Consider the following 24,152-nt stretch of genomic DNA (forward strand, 5'->3'; position numbering starts at 1 on the left):
GTGGACTTTGCTGAACCACTGATTATTTTGAATATGTTGTTCTTTCTTATTTGTGAAATTATCTTCAAAATACTCAAATATTATGTTTTTTGAAGTTTTACTTCTACATGCACAATTCATGGGTTGTATCTAGCCTTTAGGCTTTAGTATCAGAATTTTTAAGTACATTTTTATTTTTCAAAATATTTCTCAGTTATCAAAGTGAGTTTTAGCTTGATCACAGAGCATTATTAATTTGAATATCGTGGTGAATTATCAAAAGGCAAAAAATATAATTGTAATACCTGTAGAGCAGGGGTGTCAAACTCAAGGCCCGGGGGCCAGATCCGGCCTGTGGAGTGCTTAGATCTGGCCCGCAGGGCTGTCCTGGAAACAGTGAAGGAGTGGCCTGCACTGCCTCTGTCAGTGAAAACAGAGCTCGAACCCTCTTGAGCTCTGTTTTCTCTGGCAGAGGGTTGCAGGAGGCCGTTGCAGCCAGAAACAGCACTCGGGCCACTGTTTTTTGTGAAAAACGGCATGCAGAGAGTTTGGGAGGCCTGCAAAGTGCTTCTGGGGGCTGGGGAGGGCAAAAATGCGATACATCTGGGGTTTGGGAGGTGAAAATCCTGAGCTGTGGCTAAAAAGGAACTCCTGCCTGACCTAGAGAACTCCTGTCTGTCACATGGTGAATGTCCTCGACCACCTGGGCCCAGCCTCAAGAAAAACCATGTTGTTAAAGACAGGTTCCCTAAATTGCGGGCGCAGGATGATTTCCACTTGCGTGAGTGAAGATTGTGCTGTGATTGCAAATTGTGGGGGGGAGAAGGCGGGGGGCGCATGGAGGAAGCTGCTACACTGTGCTGTGGGCTTTCCGAAACTCTGGATGGGCTCGGTCTTTCCCTGCTCGCTGAACAGAAGAAGCAAGACGACTGCCACTCCTTGGGTGAAGCGGCTCTGCATCGCCACCGGTCAGAGGGAAGGGGGAAAAAAAATAAAACTTAGAGAGATATGTTTAGTCCTGCTCTGCCATGGGAGGGGTAGAAAAAAGCAGATTTGAGATCGATAAAAGCCTTACCCTTTAGGAAGATTGAGCCCGTCCGGAGTTTCAGAAAGCCCACAGCACGCCAGCAGAAACTGTGTGTGATTGTCCCTCAAGAGAAATGAGATGCACGGGGCGGGGTTTCCGGATGCCAAAAATGGCTGTATTCGGGGTATAAGATGCACCAACATTTCCACCCTCTTTTAGGGTGGGAAAAGGTATGTCTTATACTCCGAAAAATACGTATTTTGAAAGATAGTTGAATAGTTTCGACATATATGTTCAATATATAGTGCATAATAATTTACAAATTTAAAAATGGAAAATCTAGGGTACTTGTTTCTGGATTTAGAAATTTACCTGCCAGATTACTACATTTTAATTTTGCCTCATCTTTATAAGCCTTCATTTTTTCTTGCCTTATCATTGTTTTACTTATTTTCAACGATAGTTTTTTCATACATGTTCAATATATAATAATTTACAAATTTTAAAATGGAAAACATAGTGTTTGTTTCTGGATTTAGAAATTTTACTACAAGATTGCTACATTTTAGTTTTGCCTCATTTTATAAGTCTTTGTTTTTTATAATTTGTGTATTATAGGTGAAGTAATTAAAATTTACAAATCAATGTATTGTAATTTGTTGGAATATGAAACATGAATTGCTATCATCTATTTTAAATTTGTGTAAGTGAGCATTATTTTAATTAAATCTGTTCTGTTTTTGCACAGTCATGGAATGGGGAGATGATATTAGAACACTTTCAGAAGATGAAGCTTTGATGCTGGTGAACCATCAAGCAACTGGAGATATTTGCACTCTAATGATGTGCCTTCAAGACAAAGGCACGGTATGCTACTTTGATAGATATTATTGATAAACTGTACTTGTTGAACAATCTGGGTACTTTTTTCAGAAATATAACATTAGAAGACTCATGCATAAAACCTATGTCCATCCAATACTTTAATCATGTTTTATATTTCTGTATCTTCTTAACTTATATTATTTACATGTATGTGCTGTAGAAGCAGGACATGCAAGTGTTCAGGTCAGGCAGCATTAAAGTCAGTCAGTCTGTCTGTCTGTCTCTGTCTATCCCAGGGATGTCAAACTCACATTGTCACAGCGTATTGGGACGTTTTTACCGTTCGCTAAACAGGGCGTGGCCAATGCGTGACGCATCCAGCCCACAGGCCAGGTGTTTGACAGCCCTGGTCTATACCTACCTACCTGCTCTGATGTCAGTCAAGATAATAAATAAAAATAAAAATTTGAGTACAGGTAGTCCTCAACTTACAACCATTTGTGACTGTTTAAAGTTAGAAATGGCATTGAAAAAAGTTACTACCATTTTTCACACTTATAACCATTGTAGCATCCCCACGGTCATGTGATCAAAATTCAGATGCTTGGCAACTGATATGTATTTATGACAATTGTAGGTTCTCTGGGTCATGTGATCACCTTTTGCAACCTTCTGACAACCAAAGTTAATGGGGAAGGGTGGTTCACTTAACAGTTCTGTTACTAACTTAACAACTGCAGTGATTCACTTAACAACTATGGCAAGAAAGGTTGTAAAAAGAGGCTAAACTCACTTAACTTTCTTACTTAGCAATAGAAATGTTGGACTCAATTGTGTTCATAAGTCAAGAACTACTGTATTGAAGCTAAAATAGACATTTAAAAAAGGAAATAATCAAATCATCGGACAGTTAAGAGTCTGATGGAAGGCATGCACCTTTACAAATTTTCTAAACCCTGAGAGAATTGGGGCCAGGTGTAAATGCTAAGGGAGTGAGTGCCATAGCAAGAGAAGAGCCACTCCCACATGCCAAAAACATGAGCCTTAGATAGTATAGATATATTTAAGTGGACCTATATTTGTGATCTTACAAATATGAGAAGTTTGTAATAGGTGAAACTGACCCTTAGGTAATCAGGGTTTTACTTTTAAAGACTATAAAGTTGATTGACAATTGTGCCCAGTAAGGAAATGACTATCAGTACAGATTTTTCAGCAGAGGCATAATTTGAATCCCTATCTTACACCATAGCATTTTCTACTAACTTAAATTTTCAAATACTTTTCAAGGATAATGAAATATACAGTTGAGCATATTTCAGCACTCAAGATGGGATGTAACCAGGGCATGAAAAAGCAGTCAAGTTTGACTGTCGCAGGAAGGATGGAGTTGGTACCTTAGATGAGGTTATGTAAGATCCCCCTTTCTGTCTGTCGCTAAAGAATCCACTCATAGCTAAGGTCAAGAAACATTCCCGCATGGATTCTGATCTTTTAAGGAGAATGCAATTTTATCCAAGAGGTTGAACCTCAGTCCCCAAGTCCTGTTTACAATCTTTTCATCTTGTCTTCATCTAATTCAACTGGTTATTTTTCTCTTTTTCTGTCATCCATCCCATTTTTGAACGTAAGAAAATTCAAAAGTGCTGATTGAATTTAATGGTAGAAAGTCATAAAGCTGAGTATCATCAGTGTAATATTGCTTATCTGTTTAATAGCTTACATATCTGGAGGTTATAGTGGCAACTGGGGCTACATGGATTGCCATTGCTAAATAATGTGGTCATGTGACATGTATTATATTCACAATGCTTAGCAACAGCAATCCCAGTTGCTATTGAAACTTGTGGGCTACCTATATTCTTTTACATATCTGTTTTTGTTTTAGATTTTTAAATTGGGAAATAGGCGATGGCAATTAGATACCCTAATTTGGTCCTCATGTTTTTTTCTTATCTCATTTTTGTAGCATAAGAAATTATGTCATTCAAAATGGGACAAATAAAATAGAGAACATAATAATGGCATGTTCAAAATGAATGTGATGGGTATAATACAAGAATAAGTTTAACTTTGTCAACTTTGTACATCTACACAAATTTTAAAAATTAAGTCAACATTGTAAATGAATGCTCTCTAAAATAGAAAGGTTTAAATATCCTAAAAAGTATTATTGTGTAGGTATATTTTTTGAATAATCAATATGTTTTGCAAATCCTGTCTACCATCTACATGTTTGCTTTGTGTTCTCTTGATTTTTCTTACCTGAAATTTAAAAAAGTAAAATGCTCATATAGAAATAAAGATAGTGTGAGAGCTTTAAAATTTTTAATTAATGAAAGTTGATTTTAAATAATATGATTTATCCAAGATAGTGAAGAAATAGCTATCTGTTGATTTTATATAAAGTGACAGTGAGGATTTTAGGAAGAAGGAGAAATATATTGAAAGAATATTGCTTTAGTAAATACTTTTTGAAAGATAATAAGCTTTTAGTAAAACCATTTATATGAACATTATAAGAATGCAATTTGTATTCAGTTTTCTATTTAACAGCAAACATATTTTTGTATTTTTATACATTTGCTTCTATGGAACAGAAAATCTATCTCTGATTTTTGTTTTGTTTATATGCAGAATGCACACTATTTCTTATCTCAATTTTCCCAGGTTGTTCGTCGGATGATGTGGCTGATGGATCATATATTTAAATACACAAATTTTGGAATTGTATCGCTGATTCATGGAGACTTCTTTATAAGACAGGCAAGAACTACAAATATTTAAATAGTTAGATCTGCTTTCTTAAATATTTATTTGTATCTTGCTATGATTGTCAGTGTATATGAAGAGCCTTGGTGGCTCAATGGTTAGAATGCAGTATTATAGGCTAACTTGCCCACAGCCCAAAGTTCAATACTGACAGGCTCAAAGTTGATTCAGCCTTACATCCTTCCAATATCAGGAAAATGAGGACCCCAATTGGTGTTCTTGGAATATGTTGACTCTGTAAACCACCTAGAGAGTGCTGTAAAGTACTATGGGGCAGTATATAAATCTAAGTGTGATTGCGTTGCTATTGCTATATATTAAATTGAAATCCATTTCAATTAGTGTCAACAATTAAAGAAAAAATTAACAGAATGTGGAGAAACACACAGAAACTACTAGGAATGCTGGTTTGGTGTACTGTAGACATGTGCCATTTATTTTCTTTACCCACTTAGAAATACAAGACCTCTGTTTATAGCAAACTATGCTTTTTGGGAAACATGGTTTGTCACAAGTTTCTAATCTAATGTAAGATAGGAACAAGTGAATACAAACTTTGTAAAAAATAAAATATTAATCCATATTTTGACTTTACCTGAATGACTTTCTCTATATGCCAGGTGTGTCCCATACTTATTTATTTAAAACATTTATATAGCCGCCTACCTTTCAGACAACTCTGGACAACTCATTTTAAAAACTGTAAAATACATTTATCTTAAAGGTTTAGTGTTTTTACACATACAGATGATTCTTGGAAACTGGAGTGGAACAGAATATTTTGCATCCTTAAATGTCAGGGGACCAGAAATTGTAATAATATATCCTTGATATACAAAACATTTATATTCTTCATAGAATTACAGATTTGGAGAGGGTTGTTTAAACTGTAAAATTCATCTCCCAGAAATCTATCTTATAAATCATATCAATCTCTTCATTTACAATTTGATCTGCATAGTAGCCATGTAGGCAAAGAAACCCAATTGAGTGACTTTTGTAGAATACGTTTACTTAATTATTCATTTAGCAAACTCTAAGATACAGTATATTTATTATTATTTATTTATTATTAGACAGACAATATTCTGCTTTTTGGAAACTTGTTTCCTGTTCAACAATGCAGAAAAAGTAAGTGAAAGACAGAAAAAAGTAATAAGAACAAACAGCTATAAACTTCAAAAGGATTAAAGTGAACATATAGGCTATAAGTTAAAGACAAAAAAAAAATGGTCCCTGGAGAAAGAAGAGTGAAGTTGAAAAATAACATTTCCTAATGGACTATCTTAGAGAGTAGCTGGAGAATGGAAGTAGCCTAACTTCAGACCACAAGGTTCAAACTATTGTGATCATAGCCCTGCAAATTTTGATATCTATTTCCTGCTCTTCTTTAGGTATAGTTCAGTTCTATAACAGATAGTTTCTTCTCTCTTTCTGTTTCTGATCACACTAGGTTTCCATGGGAAAATGTAAGAAAGAAATGAACAGAGTTTAGAGCCTTTGAATATTAATTCCCATTTGGCTAGAAATTGTTGAGCTTGGGAGACTTAGCAATTAATTATAAAGCTAGCAGCAAAGTTAATAATGACAATAAAATATTTCGATTGGATTTATTCCCAAACAAGTAAAATGGTGTCAATGGGGGAAATATAGAGGATATAGGGAATGACCTTGAAGGCAGAAGGAAGAGTCCATATCATAGCAATGGTCCAATGGTGGGTTCCGGATCTCGTTGCAACAGGCATTGTTGCAATGGGGCCCGGTGTCCTCCATATGAACGTGCACACACATGCGTCTTACCTTCCAGTGACGCCTCCGCGATGCTCCAGCTACTTGGCAGAGCGTTGCGCAGGCACTGTATGCACTATGCGCGTGTGAGGAAGCACCGAAGGCTTTAAAGACAGGTAAGGAGCGCGGGTAGGCCCTTCGGAGCACCATACCAGAACGGTACCCAGTGCTCCAGTTAGGCTCCGGTACGCCCGTACCGGGGCGTTCTGCCTGCAACCCACCACTGCAATGGTCAGATAAGAGTGGATTGAATTAACATGACAGGCAGGCCCCTCTCTAGCTCACATGAAGATAAAAATAGAGGAGGACCTATTAATTTGTTACAACAAAAATCTTGATCTATGTGGCATTGTTTTTTTTTAATCTGGTCTACCTTGTTGGGCTACAGGGAGAAATGGAAGAATGATTAATTCACAAATAATTAAATTTAATTTGATTGCCTGTTCTGTGGCAAGTGTACTTTTAACTGGATTAGTGCATAACAAGAGTATGAAATGAAAAGGGTAATTACATTAGCTTTATTTACCCGGTTGAACAGATTATGTGTTCACTTTTTTATTGTTTGAAAAGATTAAACATATTATTTTTTAACATAAAGCTCATCTCATGATGCTTTTTCAGGTTTTGGATGCTTTTTCTAGGTTAAGGAAGGGTGAGAATTATTTCTAAAAGCTGAAGCTTCCTGCTTACGTCCAGTGTACATGTACGTAAGATCATTTGTAGAAATAGGATACTTTTTGTAAGAAGTGATTCGATCTTTGCCCATCTCCTAACTTGAACCTTAATGCTAGGAAACTTAGAAATATGCATAGGAAAGAAATAATTTTAAATTTGCATAATTTATATAAATCATTTTATTTCATTTATGTCCTATCACAATCCCACAAGACTGATTGCTTTATGAGAATACAATAATTAATCCACAGTTGGTGCGCAGTCATCTTTACTAGTATGTACACCTAGTGACCATTCATGGAGATTGGGAATCTGAATAGTATTTTCACCGGGACAAGTGACAACCTATCAAAGCATTCTCCATGTAGTTCTCCTCGGGTGCCACTCTTGGCATCTGAGGAGGTTCCTTTTCAGTTTCCTTGAGCGAAAGATCATTCTTAATCCTTCTGGTTAGTGGAGGGAATGGAGGAAGTTAAAAATAGAAAACACACACATATAGAATAAAGCAAAAATCCTGATGTCATATTTCAAAACACCTTCTGGAAGAGTTCTGTTTTCAGATGCGTCTGTAAGGCAATTCAAATAAGTGCTTGCTTAAGTGGCCAAAATAGCACCTCTGAGGTTTTTCCCCTTCCGCAAACTGCTTGAGACAGCAACTTGATCAGTTCAATTCTAGTGGGTGACTACGTCCCTGATGGTAACTTGGTGCCAGGCCATAAAGTATTCTCTAAACTTGAATGAAAGCTATCTTTCTTTCAGTTCTGTGAATAGTATTATTATTTTACCATTACTTGTTAGTGAAGTGTAGAAGTCAATATGTATCGTGTGGCTTGTAACTACAAAATATATGAATATCTTCTTGCTTAAATAATGGACAACTTCATTATTTGCTTTTGTATCTAATTTCTAATAATACTCTTAATCTAAACACTTTGTATGAAATCATACAATATACTGATAAAGGAAAATATTCATAGTTAAGGATTGAGATGGTACTCTCTGAGCTCTGTTGTTTTCTTGCAGATGTTTCATTGCCCAAACTAGATAACATCATCAGTGCTAGTAGGGAGTTGAGTTTGCTCTCAGTTCATATTCCAGTGACTTGTCCTGTCAGTATTGGTGGGAGTGGTCTTGGTGGCTTTTTTGTGGGCTGTTTACTCTGAGCTTGTTTTGCAGTTATTTGATTGGGATATTGTGTAGTTCTTGATTCAGCGGCAAGATGGACTAGACGTCTTCCCATGGGCATCTGGCCAGTAAAAAGCTCAGCTTCATTCAGTCACCCTGACTCCATCCCGAAACAAGGAATTACAGGGTCATAAAAATTTACTTCTTGATTATTAGTCTGATGTTAATCTTGGTTTTAATCTATGTTCATCTGAGTGTTGTTTGCTGGTGGGGAGCTATTTTGATCTTTTTGTTCATTTGGCTTGTTAAGTTAGGCACTTTTTGATGAAGTTGCATGGATATCCATTTTGTTGGAAGATGTTGTATAGACGTTGTTTCCTTTTTCTGCTGTTCTGGGTGGCTGCAGTATGTTTATGCTTGAGAATTGACTATTCAACCCAATATAGCACAACCAACACAAGCCATAAAAAGGATAACATTGTCATACGTCAATATCATCTCAGAAACCACTAACAGACAATTACTACCACATGGCATCAGCGCAGCAAATAAACTTACTAAAGCTCTCCAAAACATCCTATGTGAACCAGAAGATCGAGCAGCCCCAGAAGAAAAAACAAGAGTCATATACAACCTATAGTGTAAAGATTGCAAAGCTACTATGCAGGACAAACAGGCATAAGATTTAGCAGAATGTATCTATCATTATCCAGACATGATGAAATTTCACAACATATGGACAGACTTATCCATAGTTTCAACTGGAAAATTGTGACCGTCCTACACCAAGTCAGGCCCAAAAACGCTAGAGAATTCTTGTAAACCTGGCATTCTGACAAATTGGCCATTAAGAGACATAGATATGTACAACATCTATGTACTGTGCAAGGAAGACAATCAACAAACAAAAAGGCCGAAATACCTCTCCACCAGCAATCAACACCCACATGAGCATAGATTAACACCAAGTTTAACATCAGACCAACAATCAAGAACTAAACAATACCCCAATCAAGGAAAGTCAAACAAGATAACAGTAAACAGTCCAACCAAAGAACTTCTAAGACCACTCCCTACTAGCACTGATGATGTTACCTAGTTTGGGTAATGAAATATCTGTAAGAAAACAACCAAGATCAGAGAACATCAAGGATCCCTCATCATACAGTGTTAGAAGCCATGGCATATCTTATTTAAAAATCCATACATACTTCATATTAAGTTCTAATCAAAGCATATTATACCTTATTGCAATGTTTGAACCTAGCTTTGAAAAAGGAAACTGAAATCCTTAAAATATTTTATATTAATTTCATGTTTACTTTATATTAATTTCATGTTTACTTTATATTAATTTTATGTTTACTTTATATTAATTTCATGTTTACTTTATTTCCTAAAGTCACAATTTATTGGAAACAAATTAGTTTGAAGTTTTTCAGTAAAAATAACTGGTTAGGGTAGGAAAGTAGAGATTATTCTGATATTAAGTATTCTTTTTGTCATTTCCATTTTAGGGAAAAGCTTATCGTAGCCAGCAGCTTTTACTCCTCCGTGAACATCTAGAAAAATATTACAGGAGCCGTAGTCGCAAGTGGATTGTATTGTTTCCAGAAGGTGGTTTTCTTAGAAAAAGAAGAGAAACCAGTCAGGCATTTGCCAAGAAAAACAATTTGCCATTTCTTACACATGTCACACTGCCAAGACTGGGAGCCACACAAGTTATACTGAAAAATCTGGTAGCTCAGCAAGCAAATGGAACTTTGGCGGGTGAAAAGGTTCTTGTATCAGGTATGGAACATTTTGAATATTTATGAAACAGCTAGTATCTGATCAGAATCTTAAAAGTAGTCTGAGGTTTTATTCTGTACTATATTGCATGCATAATTTGTTATACAACAATTTGCCTAAATTAGCATTGGGGTATCTTGTAAATTTAACATTTACCCAAAGCTGTGCAACACTATTAAGCTACCAAATAATTCCTTTTTAAAATCCATTCTAATTATCTTTGCTGCTATGACCTCCAAAGTCTTGAGTAGCTCCTAAGGTACTTCAGGAAAGCTTTCTGACAGGCGAATGTCAGCCTCAAATCAGAAAATCAACTCCAGAGGAAGGCTAAAACTATCTTTACTGAGATTGGCAATATTAACAGAATCTTGCAAGACTGATTGCACTGTACCTCCTCCTTCTTTTATACTTCAGCAAATTAGGAGGCATCTCCCTGAGCTACTTCCAAATGATATTGCCTTACTCTGGACTTGAAAAGTATTTTGGCTTCTTTTGCCTAGATAATGATTCTTGCATATTTCCAACAAGATCATCTTTATACCAGATAACCTTACATGGGGATTTAGAATCTGAATAGTATCTTCAACCAAATGTATAAAGGCAGTTCTACATGTAGCTGTCTTCAGGGACCATCCTTGGCATCTGCCGCATAATACTTAGAGGTTCCCTGTGCGGTTTCCTTGGGTGGAAGATTACTCTCAGCCCTTCTGAGGAGTGGAGGGAATGGAGGAAGGTAACAGATGGAAGCATTTGTTTTCCTGTGCACCGCTTGGAGAGTCCAAGCAATGGGTTAATTCACTCTGGTTGCCCTGGATACTGAGGAACTTTTTTTCTCCCTTTAACCACACCTCCTCGTGTGATCACAGCCAGAATAATTTTCCTCATGCCCAGATCGGATGTATTTTTGAGTTCAGGCTATTAATCCTTGGCTTGGACTCTCCTAAAAATTTGGAAAACCTTTTTCCTCTTTCAAAACCAACTTTTCTCCCTGTCTTTTATTCTTCTTCAATCAACACAGCTATCTAGGAGGCCAGGAGGTAAGCGTGTGTGGGGGAGGTTTTTTCTCCACAGCCTCGCACTTTTGCAGGCTTGGAAACTTGCCGCTTGCTCCCAGAGCGCGGCAACAGCGGCGAGGGGGTTTTTTCTCTTTGTTTTTTGGTCGGTTCCCTCCCCGGTTGTTATTTTCCGGCCTAGTTTTTTCGTTTTTTTGACTCCCCTGCGTTTTTTTTTCCACCCCTCAGCCACCGCGGAGCTACGAGCGGCCCGGATTGATCCTGGCTGCCGCTCTCCTCTCCGCCCAGCTCCTCGCTGTTGCGGCGGCCATTTTTAGGCGCGAAAAGTTCGCGCCTTTAATTTTAGGCCTCTGCCGCTCAGCCACGCTCCTGCAGGAGGCCGCTTGGTGGCTACAGGGCCTCGTCGGGCCCGCCCAACGGACCCTCGGCCACCACTCACTGGACATCAGCGGCGCTGGTAATTTGGCCACCACGTGTCCTTTGCACCGGCACAGGGAAGGTTTTTCTTTACCCTTAAGGTCTGGCCAGGCCTTCGCCTTTTTTAAAGCTCTAGTCTCCTGGCCTACTGACTTCCCTGCCTCTCCTGCAAGGGTTACTGCAGCTTGAGCTGCAGGCCCACCTCATAGCTCAGCCTCCTGGGTGTCCTCCTCCCATTAGGCTACTGGTGTTAGGCTGAAATGGATTTATTTAATTTTTTCTATACCTGTATTATTAATCATAATTGTCTTTTTTCTTTATGCCTTTCAGTGTAGCCAGTCGAATTCCGCTGCAGCCCACCCGTTTGCCTGTGTTCTGCATCATCCTTGTGCGGTCATTGGCATGGAGCTCCCTCCATCAGGTTCCGTTGAGGCTAGATCCGGCCCCTCTCAGGCCCCTAGCAAGGATTCCCCTTCCAGTAGAGGTGGGAATGTGGGCAAGGGTACCTTAGGGGACACCCATAGGCACCCTGTCAAAGCCCCGACTGCAGCCGAAACCAAGGACGCTGAGAGACGCCAGCGGGCCCTTGATAAACAATTTGAGAAGGCCCGGCGCCAGGCTGAGACAGGGTCCCCCCCAGAAGTGGCCCCCGTTCCCCCATCCAGAAGTGATATCTTGGCATTGCTGAATGAGGAGGTAGAGTCTCAGGATCTGTCCCCGGACAGATCACTGGCGGAACCAACTTCTCCTGCCCCGTCCTGGTCATATGAGCAGGACCCAGTTCCAGAGGGTCACACCAGGGCTCCCCCGGCTGGGGGTTCTCACTACCATCCCCAAGAACCCAGGGACCCGGGATCAGATTCTGATCAGGAGCCCGAGCTGTCACCGCGCGTGCAGGCTTTGGTCGATCGTGCTATCGCCAGAGGCATTGCTGAGGGCCTCCAAAAGCGCTCCCCTCCCCCTTCGGGGCCAGGGACCTCTTCCCGGGGCCCGGCGGCCCCTCCTCCAGCCAAGCGTGCCCGCCATCCGTCTCTTGAGTCATCCGTGGTCAGCGAAACCTCCGTCATCGAGGACGCTGACCAGGACGGCCTGGAGCTATCTGAAGACGAGGGCCTCCCCCCGGAAGCCCCTGCCTTTTCCGGACTTTTCAAACCCACTCTTTTCAAGTCCATTCTCCGTAAGGCCAAACTAGCTACCAGGGTAGGGATTAAACCTAAGCCGGCCCAACCTTCGGCCGATGCTGTTCCCGAAAATCCCAATGCGGCCATGTTCGACGTCCCGGCCCCCCAACAGGAACTGGTCCCGGTTCCGGGCTTGTTCCTGGACGTGATCCAACGCCAGTGGGCCCAACCAGCCACCTTGTCTTCCCCCAGCGGGGCAGACAAGAAACTTTACTCTATGGACCCCACCTTGGAAGACCTTTTGGTTCTCCCAGCCGTGGAACCACCTATCACTGCCCTAACCTCCAACTCTTCCCTCCCAGCAGAACTGCTGGATGGACTCAAGGCGGAGGATAAGAAGGCGGAGAGGGTGTGCCATAAGGCCCACCTGGCGGCTGCCTGGGCCATCAAAGCCTCCTCTTCCGCCTCCTTTTTTAACAGGGCCTCCGTTATATGGCTAAGGGAACTGTTGACCAAAATCCCGGCAGGAGACTTGCGCCTCCGCCAGGATATTTCAAAAATTATTGCGGCCTCCCAATATGCGGCGGACGCATCCCTTAACGCTTCTAAATTTGCTTCTAGAGCCTTGGCGGCCAACGTCACCTCACGCCGCCTGATCTGGCTCCGCCACTGGCAGGCGGACCAGAAGCACAAGTGGAAGCTGGCCTCAGCCCCCTTTAAGGGCGCCAAATTATTTGGGGAGGCGCTTGAGCCTCTCCTCATTGAATCCAAAGATAAAAGGAAGATTTTGCCTTCCACCACAAAAAAGCAGGACCGCAAGTCCGCTCCATACCCCAGGAGGCAGCCCTTTCGTGCCCCTGAACCCTCTACCTCTACTTCCTTCTCCCCGCCCTACCGACCGGCCGGTCAGTCAGGGGACAGGTTCCAGGACAGGTCCTCCTTTAAGGACAGAGGTAGACAACAATTCGGTTTCCGTAAATCCAACCGCGGAGGTGCCTCTAACAGGCCCTTCCGCAAATCTAAGTGACTGCCCGGGCCCGTCACCCATAGGGGGGCGCCTCCAGCTATTCGCCCACCATTGGGTCCAGACCACGGAGGACGCCTGGGTCCTCCAGATCGTGAGGGAGGGCCTATCCCTAGAATTCCTATCCCCCCCTCCCCGGAACTTCATCCGGTGTCCCACTCCTTCCTGCCCTCTGAAGAGGGAGCTTATGAACCAGGAGATTCGCCATCTCCTGGAGATAGACGCGATAGAGCAGGTCCCCCCCGACCAGGAAAGGAGGGGGTTCTACTCCATCCTCTTCCTGGTACCAAAGAACTCGGGGGGCTGGAGGGCCATCTTGGACCTAAAGAACCTCAACAGGCACATTGCCTACCGGAGGTTCAAGATGCAGTCCCTCCAGTCCATCCTGTCGGGGATCCGTCAGGGAGACCTCCTTACCTCTATCGACCTCAAGGAGGCTTACCTACACATCCCCATCCGTCCCCAGCACAGGAGGTTCCTGCGCTTTTTTTATGCCGGCAGGCATTTTCAATACCGGGCCCTTCCCTTCGGCCTGTCGTCGGCCCCCAGGACCTTCACCAAGGTCCTGGCAGTTGTAGCAGCCCAACTGAGGCGCAGACCCATAAGGCTCCAGTGCTACCTGGACGACATCCTGATCCAGTCGTCGTCCAGGCAGCAGGCCTTGCGGGACCTCCGCATCACAATGAGAACCCTGAGGAGCCACGGTTTTTCCCTAAATCTGAAGAAAAGCCATCTGGTTCCCACCACCAGACTTATCCACCTGGGGGCGGTCATAGACACTTCCCTATGCAGGGTCTTCCTATCCCAGGACAGGCTAGACAGCTTAGTGGCCATGACCCGCAAGGTGATGCTCGCGAGACAGGTACCGATCGTCCTCCTGTCACAGCTGTTGGGAAAAATGATCTCTGCCATCTCGATCGTCCCATGGGCTCGCCTTCACTCCAGAGCTCTCCAATGGCTCCTCCTTCCTCACCAGAGGGCCTCAAGGAGCAACTCGAATCGACTGGTGAGCGTTCCCCCAGCAGTGAAGAGATCGCTCCGATGGTGGACGTCCCCTGCACTCCTCAAGGGCCACCTGTTCAAGGAGCCCAACCGGTTAGTGGTCACCACAGACGCAAGCCTCGCCGGCTGGGGGGCACACATGGGTCATCTAGTGGTGCAAGGCAAATGGTCACCCGCAGAGAGCTCCTGCAGCATCAATCTTCTGGAGCTGCGTGCGGCCCGCCTGGCACTCCGGCATTTTCGCCAAGACATTCTCCATCAACATGTCCTATTGATGACGGACAATGTGGCCACCAAGGCCCACATAAACCGCCAGGGGGGCACCAGATCCAAGACGTTGATGAAGGAAGCGGAGTCCCTGGGGCGCTGGGCGGAGAGGCATTTGGCATCTCTTCGCTCCGACCACATTTCGGGAGTCGACAACACCCAGGCGGACTGGCTGAGCAGGACCACCATAGACCCGGCAGAGTGGAAACTGGATCCGGCTCTGTTTCACCAGCTGTCCCGCAGGTTCGGCACTCCCGTGGTCGACCTATTCGCATCCAGAAAAAATGCTCAACTTCGCCGCTATTTCTCCCGCTTCCAGTCCCCGGGGGCGGAAGGGACGGATGCCCTTCGCTCTCCTTGGCCCCGGGGCCTACTTTATGCCTTTCCTCCGCTGCCCCTGATTCCACAAGTCATCCACAGGATCATCGCGGAGGAGGCGGAGGTACTCCTCGTGGCCCCGCACTGGCCCCGTCGTTCGTGGTTCGCCGACCTGGTCAGCCTCTCCCTGTCACCTCCGTGGAAGATTCCTCCAGACCAACTCTCCCTCAGCCAGGGGGCCGTAACTCATCCAGAGCCCCAATGGCTACAATTGGCCGTCTGGCACTTGAGGGGGACCAGCTGAGGCGCGAGGGCTTCTCAGGGGAGGTAATACACACCATTCAGGCAGCTAGGCGACCATCGACCACTCGAATCTACGATTCCTCGTGGGCCTCCTTCGCCAAATGGTGCGACGCCTTACCTTTGGACCCGGTGACGGCTCCGGTCTCCCGCGTCCTGGACTTCCTACAAGAGGGCCTTGCCAAGGGCCTCGCTCCAAATACCCTTCGACGACAGGTGGCGGCCCTCTCCACCGTTTGGGCCGGTGACCCGGTCTTGCCCCTTAGCAAGGTGCCCAGGGTCCGTTCATTCCTCAAGGGAGCTTGTAACTTACGACCTCCCACGGTCCACCGCTACCCCACCTGGCAGCTGTCCGTGGTTCTGCAGGCGCTCACCGCTCCACCCTTCGAGCCTCTCAGCACTACGCCGCTGCGTCTTCTTACCCTAAAAACGGCATTCCTCATCGCCGTGACGTCAGCTCGTCGTATTTCAGAACTGGCAGCCCTGTCAGTTCGCCAGGACCTATGTACCGTCCACCCAGATAGGGTGGTGTTGAGACTGGACCCTACCTTTATTCCAAAGGTTAATACTTGGTTTCATAGAACGCAAGAAATCGTGATTCCTGATTTCTGTCCGAGACCGTCACATCCCAGGGAACGACAGTGGCACATGTTGGACGTGAGAAGGGCACTGAAAACATACATCGCCCGCACCTCCGAATTCCGGAAGTCGGAGTCCTTATTCGTGTCATTTCATCCAGGTTCCCTGGGCAAGAAAGTCTCCTCTTCTACTGTTGGCAGGTGGCTGCGCGCCTGCATCGCCCTGGCCTACGAAAGTCAGTCCAGATCGGTGCCCCGAGGCATCACTGCGCATTCCACTCGCAGCGCGGCTACCACGGCGGCCTGGGCCACCCAGGCATCGATACTAGACATTTGTAAGGCGGCTACGTGGTCCTCCCCGTCGCCCTTCATCCGTCATTACAAACTGGACGTTTACGCCTCGGCTGAGGCGTCCTTCGGCAGGAGGGTACTTCAAGGGGTCGTGTCTTCGACCGAATCCCGGGACTCTGATTCTGCCCTCCCAATCGGACAATAACTTGGGTATGTCCCATTGCTTGGACTCTCCAAGCGGTGCACAGGAAAATGACCATTGGCTTACCTGAAGGGTCCTTTTCTGTGCACCGCGGGAGAGTCCAACCCACCCTGGTCTTCGGCCCGGGGATTCTTCCCTCTTTTTTCAACTGGAAACTCCTTGGACGCCTTCGCTCCATCCTCTCGACAGATTGACTTTTCGGAAATTATTCTGGCTGTGATCACACGAGGAGGTGTGGTTAAAGGGAGAAAAAAAGTTCCTCAGTATCCAGGGCAACCAGAGTGAATTAACCCATTGCTTGGACTCTCCCGCGGTGCACAGAAAAGGACCCTTCAGGTAAGCCAATGGTCATTTTCTGGAGGTTAATAGATCCAATTTTAAGGCAGGTGGTCTTTGCTGACAATTTCCCTTCCGATCTCAGGCTGTTGCAATTTCATGGGGTCTTATAGAGCGAGTCTTTTGCCCTCAGGGACGATGGCTGCCCAAATAGCTGTAGAGACCACACCCAAAAGTGTCTCATGCAAATGCTGGCATTGCTTCTTTGGTTTTTCCTTCTGTTACCAGATACCAGAAGATCAGTATACTTTCACTTAGGCCACCATAAAAATAATTTTCCATTTCGATCAAATTTAATCAGTTTAGGAGCTTATATTCATCTAGAACTAACGACATCTACACTTTGTGGTTCAATGGCAAACTTGCAGAACACAAACGGTATTCAGACCACCTTAGTCTCACATGCAGAGTCAAAACTGCCTGGAATAGGTTTATAACATTGCTTGCTGCATCTTCCGTGATTAAAGTACTGTAGGAAGAAAGGGATCCAGACAATGATAGCCTCAATCCCATATACTGGTTTTCATTCAAGCAAGCCTCAACTGGACTTATGACAACCAGGGCCCAACACATCAAACTATCAAGTCTCAGTTCTGGGATCAGTTTTTGATGTTCACACATTTCTATGGACCCCTTTATGATTCTCAGGATAGACTTTCACGAAAATAATACTTGTCAGTGTCTTAGGAATGAAATTTGCCACAGAATGCAAGTAGTCTCGGAGTTATGACTGTAATTGATCCTGGCAATTACAGCCATAAATTATGATGGTCATAAAGCAGATCACCATGGAACTGGGCCGGATTTTACAGTCTTTTTTGTGGCACTCGGTATGCAAATGTCACAGTCATTAAGCAAAGTTGTGGTTGTTAAAGTTTATTATGGGCTGGTTTGTGCCAGACATTGGAAAAGTATACACAAGCCACCATAAATTGCAATGATATGGTCATGGGGCGCTGTAAATGTGGCCAGTTGTCGAGTGCCCAAAATGCAATCATATGACCATGTGGGGGGAGGGTGACTTTGGAATTATGAAACTGTCAAAAGTAGCTTTTGGGGCCTATTATAACATCGAATAGTTGCTATGTGACTGGTTGTAAGTCGAGGACTACCTGTACCTATATGCATTAATAAACAATATATACAGTATTTTGGCTACTACAGAGATTCTAACATAGAACTAATAATAAATACATTGCTTAATTTTTAAAAATTAAACCAGGTCCATGTGTTTTGAATTTGTTGAAAAACAATCCATTGGCATTGTTTTTAACTGCAATAGTCCTATAGAAACAACAATCACACAACCGAATGAAATCGCACCTTTAGTTAGGCCAAATACTTTCATATGAAGCAGGCTACTTTTAGTGGAAAGTTACACAAGAATAATTATGTAAAGATCAAACCAATTTACCTTTTCATTTAGTCTTAACAACTTTCTAGCCTTGGCTATCTAGTTTGCCATTTTTGGAAATAAATGGCTTCTGTGGACCTCATATACTATGATACTACAAGTCTTCTCATTTGTTGCTTTTCTACTCATAATACTTCTGTAGATTTCTAATTTTATTTATTTATTTGATTTCTACAGCCATCCATTTCAGCACATGATTTAGTTGGTGTACATCATAAAAACATAAAACAATTATAACTGTAACAAATAAATATATATTATATTAAATGCAATATTAAATTGTGGGAGTTTAATTGAATTACATACTTCATTACATGTTATATAAATTATTATGTATGTGAATTTAATAGGTGGTTGCAAATTTACATTTTTGGCTATAACAATCCACTTATATTTCTGTATTCCAAAGCCAACAGTTGATAATGATGATATTCAGATATATAGGTAGTCCTCATCTTAATGAACTACAATGGAGCCCAAAATTTATGTTGCTAAGTGAGAAATTTGTTAAGTGAGTTTTGCCCCATTTTATGACTTTTGCCATATTTGTTAGTGAATCACTGCGGTTCTTAAATTAGTAATGCGGTTGTTAAGTGAATCTGGCTTCCCCATTGACTTTGCTTATCAGAAAGTCAGAAAAGGGGATCACGTGACCCAGTGGCACTGCGACCGTCATAAATGTGAGTCAGTTGTCAAGCATCCGGATGTAATTCACATAACCATGGGGATGCTGCAACGATTGTAAGTGTGAAAGACGGTCCTAAGTCCCTTTTTTTCAGTGCCTTTATAACTTCAAACAGTCACTAAATGAACTGTTGTAAATCGAGGACTACCTGTATTGTTTAATTCTCTCTCCCACTCCCAAAGGTTGCATGTTTGCATTCATTTTCTATTTCGTTGCTACATATGCATACGTTGTGACTAAGTATACTTGAACTGTAATGGTACTTCATTTAGCTTTGCATTTTGTTCTGTTCTTTTTTTTTTTTTTTTAGCTTGGTACTGTGAGGATTTGTATTCACACTTGAGTGAAAGCAACTGTGCTTCATGGTGTATTCATATGAAATATTAAGGCAAACTATTGTTCTTGGCAGCCTCTGACTGCAAGAAGCCATGAGAGAAAAATGACCTGTTCAGAGAAATAGATACATAGAGAAATAGATCCTGCACTCTGCAGGGTTCCATTCAAATCTCTATAGGCTAATTTGGTTGCTTTCAGAGGAAGCAAGAACTTGGAGAATTCTCAAGAGGAGCAACTCTGAAAACCGTAAAAGTCTTATTAGGAGCAGTTTCTAAACTAGATACAAATTTATATTTTCTTCAAGTGACAAAATTGAGAGCCTTTTAAACATTTTAGCCCCTTCATTTATAGTTTTTCTTGAGGAGCATCTAAATATAAGTGATTATCTTTTTCCTTTTTCCTGAGGTGTCATTAGACAATTCAGAACTATAGGTCCTCCACGGGCTGGGATTACAGCTGAAACCTATCATAACTGCAAAAGAGAAAACTTAGTTTCTAGTATCATCAGAATTGGTTATCTCTTGTAACCTGATCAATGCACCTCCACCCCCACCATTATCATGTATTTCAAGAGTCAGATGAATCTTCTACAAGATTGGGCAACCAGCCCACACTAGGGCCATTTGCAGTGCCCAGCAGTCATTACACTTTGATTTACAATATTTTTTGCTGGAAAACAGCAAAAATAGTTCTGATTTCTTGCAAAGTGGGAATGCATATATGATTGCATCATTTGCTTAACCACAGTAAAAATGGTCACAAAATCGGGTGCAGTCACATGGTGACCTGCTTAATGACCCTCATGATTTCCAGGCTCAATTACAGTTGCAAGTCAAAGACTGCCTCTATTATGGAAGCAACAGCAGTCGTAGCAATCTTGCCCAGCCTGTTCTTCGTCCAGTTTTTGAAAGCCCACAAATGTGCTTTAATTATAGTTTCATATAACATGAATACTTGTATGAATACCAAATGCGAATACCAAAAGTACAAGTATAGATTAGAAAAAAACTAGCTTAAAAACAGTAACTGTGAGAAGGACCCTTGGAATCCTAGTGGACAGTCATTTAAACATGAGCAAGCATGTGTAGCAGCAACCAAAAAGATAATACACATTACCACATTTACAAAAAAGAGGTTGAGATTTGGGAAAAGTACAAAGAAGAGCAACTAGGATGATTAAGGGCCTGGAGACAAAAAAGATATGAAGAAAGCTTGTAGGAATTTGGGTATGGCCAGTCCAGAGAAAAGAAGGACTAGGAGTGATTTGATAGCATATTCCAGTATTTGAGGGGCTGCCACAATAAAGAGGGGTCAAATTATTTTCCAAAGCACCAGAAGACAAGACAAGAAACAATGAATGGAAACTAATCAAGGACAGAAGCAACCTGAAATTAAGGAGAAATTTCCTAACATTGAGGACAATTAACCAGTGAAACAGCTTGCCTTCAGAGGTTGTAGGTGCTTCATCACTGGAGGTTTTTAACAAAAGACTGAACAGCCACCTATCTGAAATGGTATAGAGTCTCCTGCTTGAGCAGAGGGTTGGACTAGAAGACTTCCAAAGTCCCTTCGAGCTCTTTTCTGATTGAAATCATTTGTGTCTATAGCTTTTTGAATAGATATAGCCAGTACTGTGCTCTTTCCTGAAACTTTAATTAATCTCTGGATTTTATCTGCCATATTTATTGAAGTATCTATATGGAAAATGTTAGGAAAGATGATTGCAATGTGGGCAATATTTTCATACTATTAGCACATTATCATATTTAATAATAGTTAAACAATATTATATCCTCGCATCCTACTGTGCTGTCTCATCATAGCAGGGCAGGGAGCTATTCCTGAAAAGAATAAGTGAAAGATTCTAGGTGTTTAAACCAAGATAATGTTATTCTAGTTGTCCAGCTAAAGCAAACAGGAAGCTATATCAAGCAGCAGCAACATAAGAAGATGCTGGGGTTGGATTATTACTCTGATGACAACAGCAAAGACATCATTTCATATTATGTGGGCGAAGGCAGCTGGTAAGCCACTGCTGTATTTTAATAAGAAAATCACAGAGACAAGTTAAAGTGACTGATGATATAGTACTGGCTACTGGGTCTCTCATGCTGATGGCATTCAACATGCTTCTGAGGAATTGCTGAGGATCTTTCAGAGTACTAATAGTTTTTAGAATGGCTAGATGAAAACCTTCTGGATGTCTAGTTGAAGATATTACTATGCAGGAAAAGAAAATCCAAATGCAAGCACAGTTTTATAATGGGAACCAAGATGAACATATTGTTTAGTGGTCAGGTCATGAAAAACAAAAGAAATTGTGTTGCTTTCATATTGGGAAAGATATAACAAAGAAAGTGCTTAGATAGAGAACATTCAATGACCAGATAAAATCAATTAGATTTTGCAGACAACACTTTCATAAGAAGATTATCTAATAGTGATGCAGAAGAAAAAGGGGTTGCTTAGTTTTATGGTCAAACTAATTTTTTTAATGTTTTTAAAATAGTTTTATGTTGCTTATGATTGGAAACTGGTATGTCAACGTTGGAAATGGTAGGAAGGAAAATGTAGTTGGACTACGTGGCCTAGGAAATAGAAAGAAGGCAGGAGAAAGCCATTCTTTTCTGTCATCTAATCAGTTCTTCATTGCTAACACAGTCTTCAAAACAATTAAAATGATGCCTACATTGCCAGAGTACACATAAATCAAATTGACTATATCACAAACTGTTTTTATGCAGGTTCCAAATTTGGCTAAAACCAGCCCATTTTTATACTACCACATTGATCATATACCCAGCATTTTCAAGGAGAACTTAAGAAATTGCTTTGAAGTCCTAAACCTCATTGCTAGGAAGCCAAAGGAACTGCGGAATAAAATAAAATTGTTAAGGATGAGTATGAAAAGAGACTTGTAAATGACTAAGAAACAGAAGAGAGCAACCTAAATGCTAAAACAAATGGTGGAAATTGACAAGAGAAGCTGGAGCAGACAAAGATATGGGAAAGAACTTAACAAAGAATTTCAGAAATCAAATAGAAGAGACAAGAGACAGAATTAAAACAACATCTGTAAACATTGAAAATAGAACTGTTCTATCTGTCTAATTTGTTGCCCATCTCACAGTTCAGATTTCTCTGAGCGACTTACATAAAATTGACAGAGAAAAACAAGAAAGCACTTCCAAAAGATCTCCCAATAAAGAAGAACTTTTCAACATTGAATGAGCATGCCTAGTGGAAAACTATTGCAATTAATGGAATACCTATAGCTGTGATGGCGAACCTATGGCACGGGTGCCCGAAGTGGCACGCAGAGCCATGTCGCCTGTCACGTGCGGCATTGCCCATTCCTCCTCCGGGTTTCTGGCGCGCATACGCATGCAACGATCATCTGGCCTTCATGCGTGCAGCAGTGCTGGAAACTGAAAGAGCTAGTCTTCCATTTTCCAGCATGAGCATGTGCGCCCACCAGTTAATCGAATAGAATAAGTCCAAATTGGCAAAGGAATGAGATGTGGTTTTTTTATTCAGTTTATGTGTTGAAAATATATTGAGAGGAAACTGGATTGGAAGAAGATACAATTTTAAAATTGAAGGAAGAAACACCAATGACTTTTGCAGTTGATGATATTACCATGCTGATTGAAAAAGCAGATGATCTGGAAGCTGTAATAATGCAAGTCAAGGAGCACATTAGAAAAATTGGATTATAATTAAATATGAAGAAAACCGAACTGATGACAACAGTTATAGCAACCAATTGTAGAAATGTCAAATGAAGATACTGAAATACTAGATAATTTTTGTTTTTTAGGATTAACTATCAACAACAAACTAGCACAGAAAGCAGCAATCAAGAAGTATGCCATAAATTAGCATTTGGTAAGATAATGATGAAGGCTTTTGAATGTTGTGACATGTCTCCACCAAGTGACATGTCTCCACCAAAAAAGTTCAAAATCATGTAGGCAATATTGTATGGAAGTTGGACTTTGAAGAAGCAGGGTAGAAAAAGTGCTGATGCTTTAGGTGTGGTCATAGAATACATCAATTCAGAGTTCTTACCTGAGGTAAACATGACCAGGGTCGAATTACCATATTTTGGACATATCTTGCAAAGATTCAACTCCCCTGAGAAGTCCTAATGCTGAAAAAAAAGGAACAAAAAAAAAGAGAATAACTAGCAGCAAAGTTAATGAATTCAAGTATACCGAAGTGGTGATGGGTGCACCATTGGAAGATTTGGCAGACCAGATTAAGCTCATCCTGAAAAGGCCTATCTGTGATTAAGAGTTGACAAATGATTTGATGGCAAATCAAAAAGAAGCATGTAACTTGGTTTTGGCACTTGCAGTTTGGCATTACTTCGAACTTTTACCACAGATAATAATAGTAGTCCACTTCTGAATATCCCTCCTCATAATATTTCCTAATATTAATTTTTATTTAGTTAACTTTTGTAATTTTGTAAAGTTTCTAAAGTAGTTATAATACTTACATTAGAGTAGGTACAACCCTATGAGAATCTTTAATTCATTTTAATTAATTTCTGCACAAATCCCTATAATGTCTGTCTCCTCCTAATTTATTGTTGAACTGCTACCCACTGCCAACATTTTGAAAGGTGCACAGCCGAGCCAGTCTCTCAGAGAGTCCAGTATTGGCTTTTGTATTGAATAGGCATTTGGTCATTGGGCACTGCAAGAATAGAGGCTTTCAAAAATCAGTAGCAGTTCCAATATTGATAAATGAGATTAATAGATCTATTCTGAACTATAACAATACATGATTTTGTAGCTATTGTTAAGGCATTAAAATAGTTGTATTAACATGCTTTATCCTCCCATATGCATCGGACTG

General features: G+C 41.7%; 2 protein-coding genes across 3 annotated transcripts in view; both read left to right on the forward strand.

Moving 5' to 3' along the window:
* The window catches only part of LPGAT1 (lysophosphatidylglycerol acyltransferase 1), a 51,653-nt gene that overhangs the window by 13,976 nt on the left and 13,525 nt on the right, over positions 1–24,152 (forward strand). For both annotated transcript variants that reach the window (XM_081944173.1, XM_081944174.1), the window contains exons 4-6: positions 1,755–1,873; positions 4,502–4,597; positions 9,709–9,982. In XM_081944173.1, coding sequence (XP_081800299.1) covers positions 1,755–1,873; positions 4,502–4,597; positions 9,709–9,982 — 489 coding nt within the window. The remainder of the gene's footprint in view (positions 1–1,754; positions 1,874–4,501; positions 4,598–9,708; positions 9,983–24,152) is intronic.
* Positions 10,840–13,578, forward strand: LOC309385500 (uncharacterized protein). Its single transcript, XM_081940015.1, has 2 exons — positions 10,840–11,019; positions 11,743–13,578. The coding sequence occupies exon 2, from the start codon at positions 11,815–11,817 to the stop codon at positions 13,558–13,560; it is 1,746 nt and encodes a 581-aa protein (XP_081796141.1). The 5' UTR covers positions 10,840–11,019; positions 11,743–11,814; the 3' UTR covers positions 13,561–13,578.

The sequence above is a fragment of the Natrix helvetica genome (genome assembly GCF_964273705.1).
Source record: "Natrix helvetica genome assembly, chromosome: 2".
NCBI classification, from domain to species: domain Eukaryota; kingdom Metazoa; phylum Chordata; class Lepidosauria; order Squamata; family Natricidae; genus Natrix; species Natrix helvetica.

What these genes read in the sequence shown, in the direction of transcription:
- LOC309385500 (XM_081940015.1), top strand. Translation starts at nt 11,815, where the DNA reads ATGGAGCTCCCTCCATCAGGTTCCGTTGAGGCTAGATCCGGCCCCTCT.